This window comes from Zonotrichia albicollis, chromosome Z, assembly GCF_047830755.1.
Source record: "Zonotrichia albicollis isolate bZonAlb1 chromosome Z, bZonAlb1.hap1, whole genome shotgun sequence".
In the NCBI taxonomy this organism is placed as follows: Eukaryota; Metazoa; Chordata; class Aves; order Passeriformes; family Passerellidae; genus Zonotrichia; species Zonotrichia albicollis.
This window is the reverse complement of record NC_133860.1, coordinates 37,163,699-37,177,707: the sequence shown is the minus strand read 5'-3', so window position 1 is coordinate 37,177,707 and position 14,009 is coordinate 37,163,699. Positions and strand designations below refer to the sequence as shown.

The 14,009-nt window shown below is 38.2% G+C and overlaps 1 protein-coding gene across 3 annotated transcripts in view; it reads left to right on the top strand.

Annotated features, from left to right (window-relative positions):
* CENPK (centromere protein K) overlaps window positions 1–14,009 on the top strand; it is a 30,548-nt gene that overhangs the window by 9,889 nt on the left and 6,650 nt on the right. For 2 of the 3 annotated variants that reach the window (XM_074532986.1, XM_074532984.1), the window contains exons 2-8: window positions 1,181–1,279; window positions 2,251–2,307; window positions 5,230–5,302; window positions 9,422–9,468; window positions 12,324–12,406; window positions 12,515–12,613; window positions 12,888–13,029. In XM_074532986.1, coding sequence (XP_074389087.1) covers window positions 1,181–1,279; window positions 2,251–2,307; window positions 5,230–5,302; window positions 9,422–9,468; window positions 12,324–12,406; window positions 12,515–12,613; window positions 12,888–13,029 — 600 coding nt within the window. The remainder of the gene's footprint in view (window positions 1–1,180; window positions 1,280–2,250; window positions 2,308–5,229; window positions 5,303–9,421; window positions 9,469–12,323; window positions 12,407–12,514; window positions 12,614–12,887; window positions 13,030–14,009) is intronic. The other variant, XM_074532985.1, reaches the window with a different exon arrangement.

Sequence of the window (14,009 nt, the reverse complement as noted above, 5' to 3'; positions counted from 1 at the left end):
AGTTCTTATAAGATCATGGTAACCTAGATTTTGTAGAGCTCTGTTTTAAATGCAAGAAATTTGCCAGGAAGACTTAGTAGAAGTATTGGCTATGTGTGAGTTCTCTAGTGTAAGTCCAGCATTCAGTGAGATGTTCTGATTCTCTTTCCTTATCCACTTTGCTATGAGGTGCTTGAACTTCACAAGTACCAATAGAATACTTCACTCCTTTTAAAGAATAATAATAATTTTCTCTGATGCTGTGTTTTTGTACTGAAAAAGAACAATAGATTGAGTTAGTAATTTATGCTTCAATCAGAAGGTAGAAAAGTGTAATTCTTCTCTAGATCATTATCTATTTTTAACATTTCTGTTTAATCTCTATGTGTTTGGTGGGTCTAGTGACCCATTAAGACATTTTAAAGGCTTCCTGCATCTGGTATATCTAGCCTGTTGATTGTTTTCCCTGGGAAAAAAGTTTTACTCCTTCTTATTTTTCCCCTGTTAATTGCTGCTGTCATTCAGGTATCTCTTAAATGAGAAGCATACAAATTCATAAATTCCAGTTGTTTCTTTCTGACCCAACAATTTCTCAAATTTTTTAATTTAACTTGGATTGATTTTCATTTTGGCTCCCCAGGTGCTCACTTTCCTTGGCTGTCTGTATGTTCTTTCAGGTTCTTTTGTTTGTTTTTCTAGTAACTTTGAGGGTGCTTAATTTGTTAATCAAAATATTCTGAATTAAAATGAAAGAGAAATAGATTACCATATTTATTGACAGAACAGAAGTAAGTGCTTGAAAAGAAACATATATATATATTACATAATAAATATTGCACATAAATGGAGGTAGAGCGTGGCTTTGTAGATGTGAGACTCCCTTATTGTTTCTATAATAAAGTTGTTGGAAAATAAAGATGCCATTGCAAATAATCAAAGCAGTTATGAAAACTTAGGATTTTGTCATTCAATTTTAAAAGTAAATTATTAGTCTCTTTTAAGAGACTGACTCTACTTAGTTATATAGTTAGTTGATTTTACTTAATGGCTGGGTGCTTTCTAAAAGTATGAGGAGTTAGCTAAAAGCTTTGGATTAAGGGAGTTTTTTTCTGTTGCATAGTTGATCTGAAATGGCAAGGATGATTAAGTAATCAGTTATTGTAGATCTACATGATAACATGTTTACTTTGCTTGTTAATAGGCTGAGTGTGCATCAGAAATCAGTAACACAGCTGGTCCTGTCGAAGCCAAGGAAGAACTCCTGGATGAATGTGATAGTATTTGGAAGCAGATTGAAGAGGTATGCAAATATCAATGATAGACAAGGTTTATTGTAGTGCTTTTTCAGAATTACTTTATTCACCACATGCTTACCCCACCCTCTCCAAAGAAACCACTCTGATAAAACCAAACCAAGCAACCAATCAAAAAACCCACACAAGCAAAAAATCAGAAACAAACAAATAGAAAAAAAAAAAGAAATAGTATCTTCAGATAGGTCAAATGTAGAAGTGCTTGGAGGGGTGGAGAATGCTTTGTGAAGTCAATGTGCTGATGTTACTATTTATTTAGTGTGGGACTGTATATTAAAATTATGGAAAATGAAGGAATCTATTTGTGTTGCGGTAGTACCAGCATACAGAGACCCTTCTCTCTTTAGCCTCACAAAAGGTGGTATTCCATTTCACACGTCCTTTGGGTCTTAGAGGAGAGAGAGAATAGGATGAGAGGCAGAGGAGGACAGTGATGTCTCCCTATGCTTACTCCCTTGCAAACTCACAGTTACATTGTCATGGTTAGAACTTCTCTCGTACATAGCACAATATGTTAACAAATAACAGTTTAGGGGTGGTTATTTTTATTTTCTGGATTCCCAGAAAAGATAAATTTCTGTCAGTTCTTAGGGAATACTGTTCAGCCTTGTCCATGACTCTCTTCTCAGTTTCTGATGTTCTTCATCTGTTCAATGCCTTTCCCCATATGAACTTTTCCCTTATAACTTGCCTTTTTACTCAAAGAATACATCTTTCTTTAGGTGCTACTTCTCTCCTTCAGAGTTAATTGTTACTTTACTGTGCTGTGATTTCAAAACTTTTCTTAAGTTGCCCTTCTGGGTTAGGGTATAGGGGATGTGGAAGGATCCAAGTTAAAATTCATTTATTTCTATATTTTAAAAGTTGTGTTTAAATTTCTAAGAATTGCATTTTGTTCTTACAAAAGAGAAGAGTAAACAACTTTCTTTGTGTTTTATTTCTTTTTGTTTCTACCAAGGGTCAGAGCAAGCTAATGCTTCAGGGAACAGAGACACTGCCACCATCAGATACCAAGGTAAGACAGTGGGTTTTTAAAAATGCTCCATTTTCTGCTAAGACCGTAGAATCAGAGAATGGCCTGCCTTAGAAAAGCCCTTAAAGATCATCCAGTTCTAATCCAGGCATAGGCAGAGACACCTTCAACTAAATTAGGTTGCTTTAAGCCCCTTTCCAGCCTGGCCTTGAACCCTTTTAGGGATGGGGCGTCTGCAGCTTTTCTGGGCAACCAGTTGCAGTGTCTCTGTGCTTACGCAATAAAGAATTTCTTCCCAGTATCTAATCTAAACCTGCCCTCTATCATCTTAAGGCCATTTCCCCGTGCCCTATCACTACATGCACTTGTGAACAGTCTCTCTTCTTTCTTTTAGGCCCCATTCAGGTACTGGAACATCCTATGGTGTTTCCCTGGAGCCTTCTCCAGGCTGAACAAACTCAACTCCCCTCACCTGTCTTTATAGGAGAGGTATTCCAGCCCTCCAATCATCTTTGTGGTTCTCCTCCAGACTTACTTGAGCAAGTTCACATCCTTCTTATATTGGGAACCCCAGAGCTGGAGGCAGCACTCAAGGTGGGGTCTTACCAGAGCAGAGTGGAGGGGCAGAATCCCCTTCCCTGACCTACCTGCTGGCCATGCTGTATTTGATGCAGGGTTATGATTGGCTTTCTGGACTGCAAGTGCATGTGTCCAACTTCTCATCCAGCAAGATTCCCAGATCTTTCTGCGCAGGGCTGCTCTCACTCAGCCTGTATTGATACTGGGGGTTGGTTGCCCCGACCCAGGCATAGAACGTTGTGCTTGGTCTTGTTAAAATTCATAAGTTTCATACTAGTGCAGCTCTCAAGCCTGTCCAGGTCCTTCTGGATGCCATCCCTTCCTGGCAGTGTGTCAGTTGTCCCACACAGCCTGGTGCTGTCAGTGACTTGCTGAGGGTGCCCTTGATCCCCCTGTCCATGTCCCTGACAAAGATGTTACATAGTGCCTGTCTCAGAAACGTGGCCTATGCAATGCCACCTCATCACGGATCTTCACCTGAATGCTGAACTGTTGACTCTACCTGAGTGTCACCATCCAGCCAATTCCTTACCCACTGAGCAGTCTGTCACATCTGTGTCTCGTGAGTTTAGTGACAAGCATGTTGTTCCAAACAGTGTCAAATGCTTTGCACAGCTCCCAAATAAATGACATCAATTGCTCTTACCTTATGCACCAATGCCCTAATCCTGTTATAGGAAGCCACCCAGTTTGTCAGGTGTGATTTGCCCTTAAATTCATGTTGCTTAACAACAATTGCCTCTTAATTTTCCACACGCCTTAGCATAATTTAAAGGAGGATATGCTCCTTGGTCTTGCTGGGCACAGAGGCAAGACTGATCAATCTGTAGTTTACAGATACTTGTTTTTGTCTTCTTAATAATATGGGTTGTGTGTCTCCTTTTCTAGTTGGTGGGATCTTCACCAGACTGCCATGACTTTTCAGGTTTAATCCTATCTGGCCATCTTAGCTGTTCATCACTCCCCTCTTCATCTGGACAGGGGAGAGGAAATATAACTGAAGCTTCAGGAATCAAGATCAGGACAGGTTTTCTCTTACTAAGTTTGAAAAATGCAACCAATAAATGACTAACATTGGCAGCAAAATGGGAGGAGAAGGGGGTGTAACTTAATACTTGTTTGGACTTTTTCCTAATCAGTGCATATGTAATTTCTTCTTGTTAAATGTCATCAATGTGCTATCCCTTGCAGTATCCTTGGGGACTGCAGTGTGGGATGAGCAGGTTCGCAGTGTGCTGGGTAAAGACCTGTCTGAAGCATGGAGCTCAGTGGGGTGCAGTGATGGGGCTGTATCTGGCTGGTCACCAGCCACCAGCGATGCTCCTCAGGGTGCAGCTCAGCTCTGTTCCACGTGTTTATCAGTGACCTGGATGAAGGCTGGAATGCACCGTGAGCACACTGGCTGATGACTCCAAACTGGACGATGGTTGGCACTCTGGAGGGACCAGAGGCCTTGCAGAGGGATGGAGCTGGCTTAGAGCATTGGGCAGTCCTCAGTGGCCTGACATCTAATACCAGCAAGCCAGCGGGAGAGGAGGGGCTGTTGGGCAGCCCTGCAGGAAGGGCTCTGAGGGCGCCGGCTGACAGCGGCTCAGGGCGAGCCCACGGCGTGCCCTGGCAGCCCGGAGGGCACACGGCACCCCGGGAGCCTGGAGCGCGGCCTGCCGGCCACAGGAGAGGGGACAGAGCCCACAGGAAGGGCCCTGGCAGCCCGGAGGGCACACGGCACCCCGGGAGTGTGGCACTGCCGGCCACAGGGGAGGGGACTGTCCCTGTGTTCAGGGCTGTGCAGCCTCACCTGCAGGGCTCAGTGCAGTTCTGTGCCCTACAGTTTAAGAAGGTTGTGAAGGTCCTTGAGTGCATCCAGAGGAGGGCAACAAAGCTGGTGAGAGGCTGGAAGGCCTGTCCTGTGAGGAACTGCTGGGGACTCTGGGCTTCTCTACTTTGTAGAGAAGGAGCTGAGGGGTTTTTTCTGATTACGTTCTACGTCTTCCTCAGGGAAGTGGAGATGGAGATGCTGACATCTTCTCCCTGATATCCAGTGATATTATGTGTGGGAATGGTTCAAAGAGATGCAAAGGGTGGATCAGAAATGACATTAGAAAGTATTTCTTTACCTGCATGAACCTTCCTCTGAAGGGCCTTCACAACTCTGCCAATTCTGACTGCTTCTCATTTCCCCCTTTTGAAAAAATAATACAAACGTTCCATGATCCCTGTGAATTACTGTAAAATATTTTGAAGAAACTAGTGTTCTATTGTAATAGATGCTCTTTTGTTTTCTGCTGTATTAACTTAACAATTCGATTTCTATCCTGTTCCACCTCATTTTATGCCAATGCAACTCAACACACTTCAAGAGATCCTTCTTTTCTTGTTACACAGCTTTCCTTGTTAATGCTGCGATGGAAAGCTTTAACAGTAGATGTTCGTCAGCAGCAAGCAAGAAATCCTGAATGTGAGTAACTGTTTCCTTGCAAAGAATGTCTGTATAACCTTCTGCAAAGTTTCTTTCATCTAGGCCTTGAGTATATTGAATGTCTGCTGATTGTATTTCCATTCCGTAACTACTTAAAAATTAAAATAATGCTACTTTAAAAAGTTCTAAGTCAACTTGAAATTAAAAGTGAATTCCACTAAAACTTAATCCTATGATTCTGGACAAATAAGTGCATGATTCATGTCACAATTCATCAGTCAATTAAATGGAAAAACAACTATTAGCAGATCTCCTAACCAAATAAAAAAAGTTAATTATCCTGTTACCCTCCTTCATATTCTTTTCTGAGTGATTGTTTTTTCCCTATCTTTTATTTGTATTTAGTTTTCAGAACAGAAATATTTTGGCAAATAATTTTGTCTTTTAAGAAGCTGATACATTAATCATACATCTTCCGATTGTTTTTCTGGTTAAAGGTGTGTAGTATTATGATGTGACTTTAAAGTTGAAACTTTAAAATAGACCTTTAGTGCTAGGCCCTTTACACTGTAGTGAAATACCTATTTTGACTTAACAGGGATTGGAGATTTCAAGTCAAGATAAAGTGGTAAGAGCAACTAGAATTTTTGAAAAATGCAGGAATCCAGAACACTTACTGATTCTGAGAAGCACTAACCACTGAGACTAGTGGTAGTTCTTATATTTGTTAGGCATTATCAGTCAAAAGGTATCAATTCCTCAGTTCTTCAAAGTTCTCTTTGTACATAAGCACCACTGCTGATAAATTTTACCCTCTTGCAAGGCTGATGTGGCCAGACACTGGAAATAAAAGCATTCAGGATCTAAGTGTGACTAAAGTAATCTTTGTTTCCAGATGCCCCATATGGACTTTCCTGAAACAGTTCACACTACACTATCATTAATATTCTGGTAGTACTCATGGTGATGTCTCCTGTCAAGGACCTGTTACCACCTTTCAATCCAGTAAAACTTCTAGTTAATCTTTAAATTAATATATTGACTCAATTGAATATTTTTATGTCAGTAAAGGCTTGGTTCTATAATATTTGCAAAATTATAGGAATGTCTTATAGACAGCATGTGGTGATTTCCAATGTTTTGTCATTTAGCCAAATGGAAATGCCTTTTCAGATCAACATAAGAAGCAGTTAGCCAACTTTTTTCAAAGTCTACGTATTTGCTGCATCTCATCACTAAATAAGAGAAGCTAGGATTTTTTTTTTTTTGTATAAAGAGATACTGTTGCTGTATTAGAATAAATTCATAGTTCTGTGTTGTAAGCCTCACTCCAAGAACTGTCAGCCTCCAGTGCTACTGAGGTATGTAGACCAAAGGTATGTCATTGAATGAATTTGGAACATACTGGTTCCTGGCTGCTGTTCATGAATAAGTTGTGGGCTTAAAGCAAATTAATTGAAAGAACTTAGTTTTTAGCTGGGTAAAATACCCGAGGCTGTTAGATTTCCATACTAAAATATGTATATTAAACTTCAAGCTATTGGCTTAAAAATATCCTTGGCCTATTTTTTTGGCTTGCTGACTTGCTTTGTTCAACCATTCTTACTTCTTCCCAGATGATAATATTTCTTATTAGAAATCCTAATTTTTTAATAGAGAATTGTCTATAATTAGTACTTTACAACCAGATCTCTGCCTTTTTTGGCTCCCTGTCTGCTAAGAATTTGAATAGAGTTATGGTGCTTTTATGGAAATGAGGAGTCCCCTTTGCTTACTTCTCTGTCTTGGCTCCTTTCTACCTATTATTTGTTTTAAAGGAGGAATTACTTAATTGAAAACATTATCTGATTATATCTAAATAAAAACAGCAGAAATACTTATTTAATACAATTAACTAATAGAGCATGAATGTCAGGCTGTCTTGTAACTTTGGTTTTAGCTTTTAGTAGTGGCCAGTTCATTTCCTGTAAATGAGGACCTGTCAGCATTTCAGTCTTAAACCTTATTTTCAGAGGTTATAGCTTGGCAGTTCTGCATTTTTTTTGAGCACAATATTGGCAAACAGACTTGAATTCACAATGCAAATTTTATTTTTGCAAAGCTTTTGCTTTAATGTCTTTTTCTTTCTCAATTTCTGGTATTATTTATGTAGCTCTAGATCTGCTAAATCAGCTGAATTAAAACTTCTAAAAAAGCTTTTGGCTTATAAAAATAAAATTTAACTTTTACCTTTGCAAAATCAGGAAGTGAAAGCAACCATATTTTAAACCATTTCAAACAGTTGTGGTCTCTGCATAAATTCCGTTTTTCTTTGCAAAATAGCAGTATTCTGCCAAATACCTTTTTGTTCTATTTTAATATGAGTTTCTGTATAAACATGTGCATAGTAGTTGCTTTTACATTCCTAGCATCTGGTAGTATTTTTCTTAGTAATTGTACTGTGTATCACTAGGCAATTCTCTCTAACATTTGATTTTTTGCAAGTGCAGTGATTCAACAAAACTGAAAAAGATTTAATTGATTGTGGATTGGGCAAGCAGTGAATTTACAGCAGCAGCTGGCATAAGTGTGTTGTCCCAGTGTTTTAGATCTGCATTGTTCCTTCACTAAATTATGGCTAGTGATTTCTTTCCCAGGAACACAGGGCCTTCTATTCTGATACTCGCACAATATGAACAGTGAATGACAAGCATGAACTCAGGATCAGGTATCTAGAAGCGTTATGAGGCAGTTGTAAAAAATGGTGATATTTGGTAAGGGAAGGCTTATAAAGATCATGTCAGCAGGAAGTGGCAGGAGGAAGAATTGGATGGGTTTTTTTCAAATATACTAGTGAATGTGAATAAAAGCTCACCAATTAATTTTATCACATGTAGGTATTATATTCATATACTATAAAGAAATCTTACTCTGATAAAACACAGACCACTGTCTCCTGCAGCTCTTAAGTGGGAGCAGAGTACTTAAATTTTGTGTCAAGATTTAGAAACAGCAATTTTCCAATTTTTTTGGAACTGAAAGGAGTTTTATTGAAGAATTTAATGCATTTTTTGATGCTTCAGTAGTTTTTCTGATTTTCATCTCAGAAAAAACAGTGCTTTTAAAACTACTAATCTTAAGCTCCTTAAAATTTTTCAGGTAAGTACTATAACATTGCCAAAGAAAGTACTTTTCTGAATTTATTAAATGGACTGTGTGTATTTAGGAGATGTTTAATGCTGTCATGAGAGGGTTAAGGATTTCCTTTTTGATTAAGGAATTTTTATTTAAGTAATTGTTTGTAAAATTAAAGATTTCAAGCCCAAACTTCCACCAAAAAATCTGCCTATAAGGATTTTAATCTGTTAGAATAGCTTTCATTTCTTCTGTTGAGAATGAAACATCATTCATTGTATTGAATGAATTGAAATAGTTCAAAAAAGTCATATGTTTATGCACAAGCTGCAAGTTGACATGGATCTGAGAATTGACTGGAGTTTGTTGAGCACTGTAAAAAAACAAGAATTTAACTTTTTATTCTGAAAATGCATGAGTAATAAATCACTGCATTTTGTAGAAGCATTCTGGAGAAAAATTTTCATCTTCTTGAATTGTACTTTGGTTTCACTTAGATATTGCTGTTGCTCAGTGTTTTGAGTTTGGGTAGTGGCCTTGCTGGGTCATTCATCTCCCTACTGTTTTTGTGAACAGTAAGGATGGTGACATGCTTCTGAAGTTATTAAAACTAGGTTCTATAGTCCTGATCAAGCATCTAGGAGGCTATTTAACAAGGAATTGGAGGACTGGAAGAATTTGATTGCCCACATTGGTAATGTTGATGGAATGCCTTCAGCTGAAAAAATCAGGCTTGATTGTCTTGAAATGTATAGACATACGCTATTTATTCATTATGCACCCTCACCAATGTATTTGCAGCCAGTTCAGGTATAAAAATAACACACAAGCATTAACACTGCACTTTTTTCAGTCTAATTTAATTTGCTGAATAGTGATAGTAGGTTAGCCCGGCAGGAGACCACAGCATGTGGTTAAACTCCTACTGAGAGCCAAACTGTTTTTCAGAAGCTGCACAAATTTCTCTCTAGCCAAGCTGCTTTTCAGTATAAATAAATCTTTATCATCCAATGGAAAAAATAAACAATTCATTTTATTTTTCAGTAATTTCTACCAATCCAGATGTACTATTAGAACTGGGAAAAGAAGAGGTAAGTCTAATAAAATTGTGTTGGGAAAAAAAAACCAATACATGCAATTGCTGCATTTTCCTATGACTGTTCCTAGGGTGCTAAAATGCTGTGTATTTTCCTTCAGCCATTTATGTTGTTCTAATGCTTTTTTCCCCCTCTAGTATAACTAGTAAAATTTCCTAGTTGTAATGAGTGAGGTTTTAAACTGACTTACTGCACAAGTAACTGAGTAGTGCACAATAAACAGTATTTTGCCTCTGGACACACCATCTAATCACAGTAGCTCAGCAAACTTATCTGTGTGCAATGAAAATGATGTGACAATCGACATCTCTGCTACATTAATGCTCCAAGGCCTCACTTAGGATTGGAGTCCCATTGTGCTGGATGCTACCAGGAGACAGAAATCTTGACTGATGACCATGCCTTGCAAAGACTTAACCATCATCTGTAACATTGTGCAGCAGCGTCCATTTCTAGGCCTGAAGCCAACACACTGTACTTTTCAAGATTACTTTCAGTTAACATGGCTCAAGGGCAAGAAGGTCCACTCAGAATTTGTGTCTTCAAGTGGTCTGTGGCTGAATTTTAATTGCTAATCTATCTGTGGCTGAATTTTAATTGCTAATCTGTCACAGAATGGCTGGAGTTAGAAGGGACCTCTGGAGATAGAATCATAGGATAGTTTAGATTGGAATAGGCCTCTAAGATGATTGAGTCCCACCATCCAAATCCACCATTAAACCCTGCCCCTAAGTGCCTCACAGGATTGTGTCCAGGTGGCTTTTGAATATCTTCAAAGAAGGACACTCCACAGCCTCTCTGGGCAGCCTGTTCCAGTGCTCAGTCACCCTCCAGTAAAGCAGTTTTTCCTAGCTTCAAGAAGATAATGAAATTCTGCTTTTAAATTTTCAGATGGAAATTCCTATATTTGAGTTTGGGCCTCTTGCTCCTTGTGCTATCACTTTGTACCATGGAAAAGACACCTGCCTTTAAGATATTTGTGTGTTTTTTTAAACAAAATGTTATAATACATTGCATTTCATACTTAATAGAAAATGATGTAATATTATGTGTTACATGGAAGAGTCAGTTATCTTAGACATTGAGTTCTGTGGCAATAATTTGCAAATATTTTGTTGAGTTCCTCCATTGGAAGAAAGAGCAAATCAATGATGTCTTGTGGATAACATTATACTATATCGATGGCACATAGGAATGCTGTGTGACTTGAAAATATTCCTGGGTCTAATGCTTCTAGTATCACTCACAACAGCAAATCTGACTGCTGTTAAGAGTCACTATCAAAAAGTTGTTAGATTACACACTTTGATTGCCATGTTGATCTGGTATTTGAGGATTACAGGGTTTTTTCCAGGTCTTATATATATCGAGCATATTTGTTTCTGTAGCATATTTTCAGAATGTATATTTCTTTGAGCTAAATTCCTAGGTGCTCTTATTTTGTATGGAAGCAGAAAAAATACATCCAAATCATAGGCTTATATAAGAAAGATTATTTTGTACAAGACCATAGTGCTGTAACAGGGGATCTCATAAATTTATACAAGTGTCTGAAGAGAATAAAGCCAGGCTCTTCTCATTGATGCCAAGCAGTAGGACAAGAGGCCATGGGATGCACAAGAACACAAGGAAGAGCTTCTTTACTGTGCACTGGAACAGATTGCCCAGAGAGATTGTGTAGTCTCCCTTGCTGGAGTTTGTCAAGAACTGTCTGGATGCAACCTGTGCCATGTGCTCTTGGATGACGCCTGCCTGACCAGGGAGGTTGGTCCACATGACCCACTGTGGCCTGTCACAATGGTTAAGGAAACTTCAACAGTCCAGGAGCCGCGGTGTCAGTTACTAAGCCCATTCACAGCTACCCACACTCACACAGATCAGGTGTCCTTACCAGCTCAATCCTAGGTTTCCTTCTTCCCCTAGGCTCACACATCCTGATCCTTAAAATAATTTAATCATGGCATAATAACAGAATAACAGCTTGAGCTGGGTGCCTTTGAAGAAGGACCCAGAACAAAGGAATTTTATACCCTCAAAGCCAAAAGGCTTTATGCCCTCACAGTGTAGTGTAAACACAGAAAAATCCAGATGTCATCAGCTTCTGCTGTGTCTCCATGTCCCTTCCCCTGGCAGGGCCACAGGCCCCCAGGCCCCCTGCTCTACAGAGCCAGCAGTTCACGGCCTCTTGCCTGGGGCTCTTGCCAGAGCTCAGCCCAGAGCTCAGCCTGCAGCTCTGCTGCAGCTGCACCCTGAGCCACCTGCACTGAATGTGTTCCTCAATACAACCTTACCTATTCTGTGATTTCTATAATGGAAGACCCAGCCCACTGAAAGTCCACTGTTCCCTAGATTCAGCAATGCCTATAGCTTCTGACTATAGTAGTTTTGTTTCTCTGTATTTCCTGTCCCAGATATGTCATAGCACTGGGGATCATTTAATTAATGGATGCAGTTAGTCTTTCTTTGATGCATCTTCATTTTCTGTACATTTTATGTGGTGCAAGTAGCATGGATTCATTCTTGCCAGCAGCTGCAGTAGTTTAGACAATAGAGCCCTGTTGCTGTAGACATTTTCTCCTCAGCCATTCATTCGCTGAGCAGTTCATGTGTGTACTTCAGGTAAAATTAAGTATTTTGTTAAGCTCTGTGAGCTTCAAGAAGACACTAATGAGCAACTGGTCACAGTGACATTTTCAATAGCTCCTGCATTTTAAACTGGATTTTAATGTTTACTAAGGAATTGCAGATGATTTTCTTCCCTTTTATCAGATTTACAAATGTAGCCTTACATAGAACAAATACTACAGTCTGGGCTACCTGAAAACAGTTTAATTTCTATTCTTTTATAGTTGCAGAAAGTAAAAAATGATCTTGAAACGGTGCTGTCAACACTTCGGTTAAAGAATAAACGACTGGAAGAAGATCTGAAAAGGTAATACAGTAATTTGGACTTTGGAATGCTGTGAGCTTTCTTCTTTTTTTGACTGCCCAGGGAAACTGTTTATCTGTTGTGCCATTTCCTACCTTTCATGTTTCAAAGAGAGCAGCAGTGGAATGAGGAACAGAAACAGATACTAGAGACTCTTAATAAAATGGAAGAAGAGGCAAATACCGAAGTTGAACATCCTTCCACAAAAAGGTATTTCTACATTTTTGAGTTACAAATTCAAGAATTTAAATATCAACAGGAGCAAATGAGCAAGCAAACTCTTAAAATTTATTCTTTGTTTTATTTAATGGATCAGATAATTGCTCAGTAATCCATATTTGAAACATGAAAGTAATGCTACTATATCCTTTGATTAAATATGATGAATTTCTAACAATAGATAATAAGGGGTTTTTTTAATTAGGAGGGATTTTTTAGTTACTTTATTTGATCCCTTGTTTTGTTGCTGTGTTTTTACTGTTAGTTTGAAAACTAGAGAACTCAATGGGCTGAAAAATAAACTACTGAAAATAGAAACCTATAAGAAAGAACTCTTGAGTGCTTTGGGTGAATTTCTGGATAAACATTTTCCCCTTCCAGAGGAAGATGAAAATACTGAAAAAAAGGTAAGACTTTTCTTTACCTATTAAATTTGAAATGTTGAGTTTATATTTAATTAGATGTAGTACCTGTTTGAAGTCTCTACCATTGAACCTGCAGTTGTATTTGAAATAAGCATAATTTTTACAGCTGATCCGCTAGCTTTAATTTATATTTTTCAGGTTATTTTATATTATTTAAGGCTGTTTCCAGCTGGGTATTTTCTTTTCTTAATGCATATATCCCTTACCCAATGAGATGCATAGCCATATATTGTATTTCTTACTGAACTGCAAGCTATGCCACATTTGGAAATGGTGTGAGGTTCAGTCCAAATTTACTCTTTTTTTTTTTTTTTTTTACTTGACTGGGCAAGTAGATTCCTATTTTCCTTGGCAAAGCAAATTTTAATTGTTTAACAATGTTTTTGGAACAATAAGGAAAAGTGTTTATAATTACAGAGTAGTTTGGAATGTTAGCTATCAGATTTTGTTCAGGCAAACTGGGTCAAAAATTATCGTAAAACCTCAGGGAGAATAGGCAGCCAGGGAGTATTTTGCATAATAAATTCAAAGTGTGCAGTAAAAATAAAACTATTACCATTAGTATTGATAGATTAAAAAAAGCTATGAAAAAAGGCAGGGTTTGATTTTGATTTCAGGAACACTTAACATTACAGAAGCTGAAATTATTTCTTTAATCCAGTTCCCTATTATTTTGGGAAACTACATAATATAAAAATTTCTTCAATATTATCATTGAGCTCCATTTTAGGACAAATAATTTTTTTACTACTGTTTCTCCTGTGTTTTTTCTTCTAGCACCTCTGAATAGCTCTTTTTCTTTCTTGTGTTTATTCCTCCTGATATATTTACAGCAGCAATCTCATATCCTTCTTTCTTTGTTTTGCTAATTGAACTAGGAACACCTTTATGTTCTCCTGCAAGATAATATTTTTCAATTCTCTAGCTTATCCTGGTAATCACCATTGTCTGTTTGTTTTCAC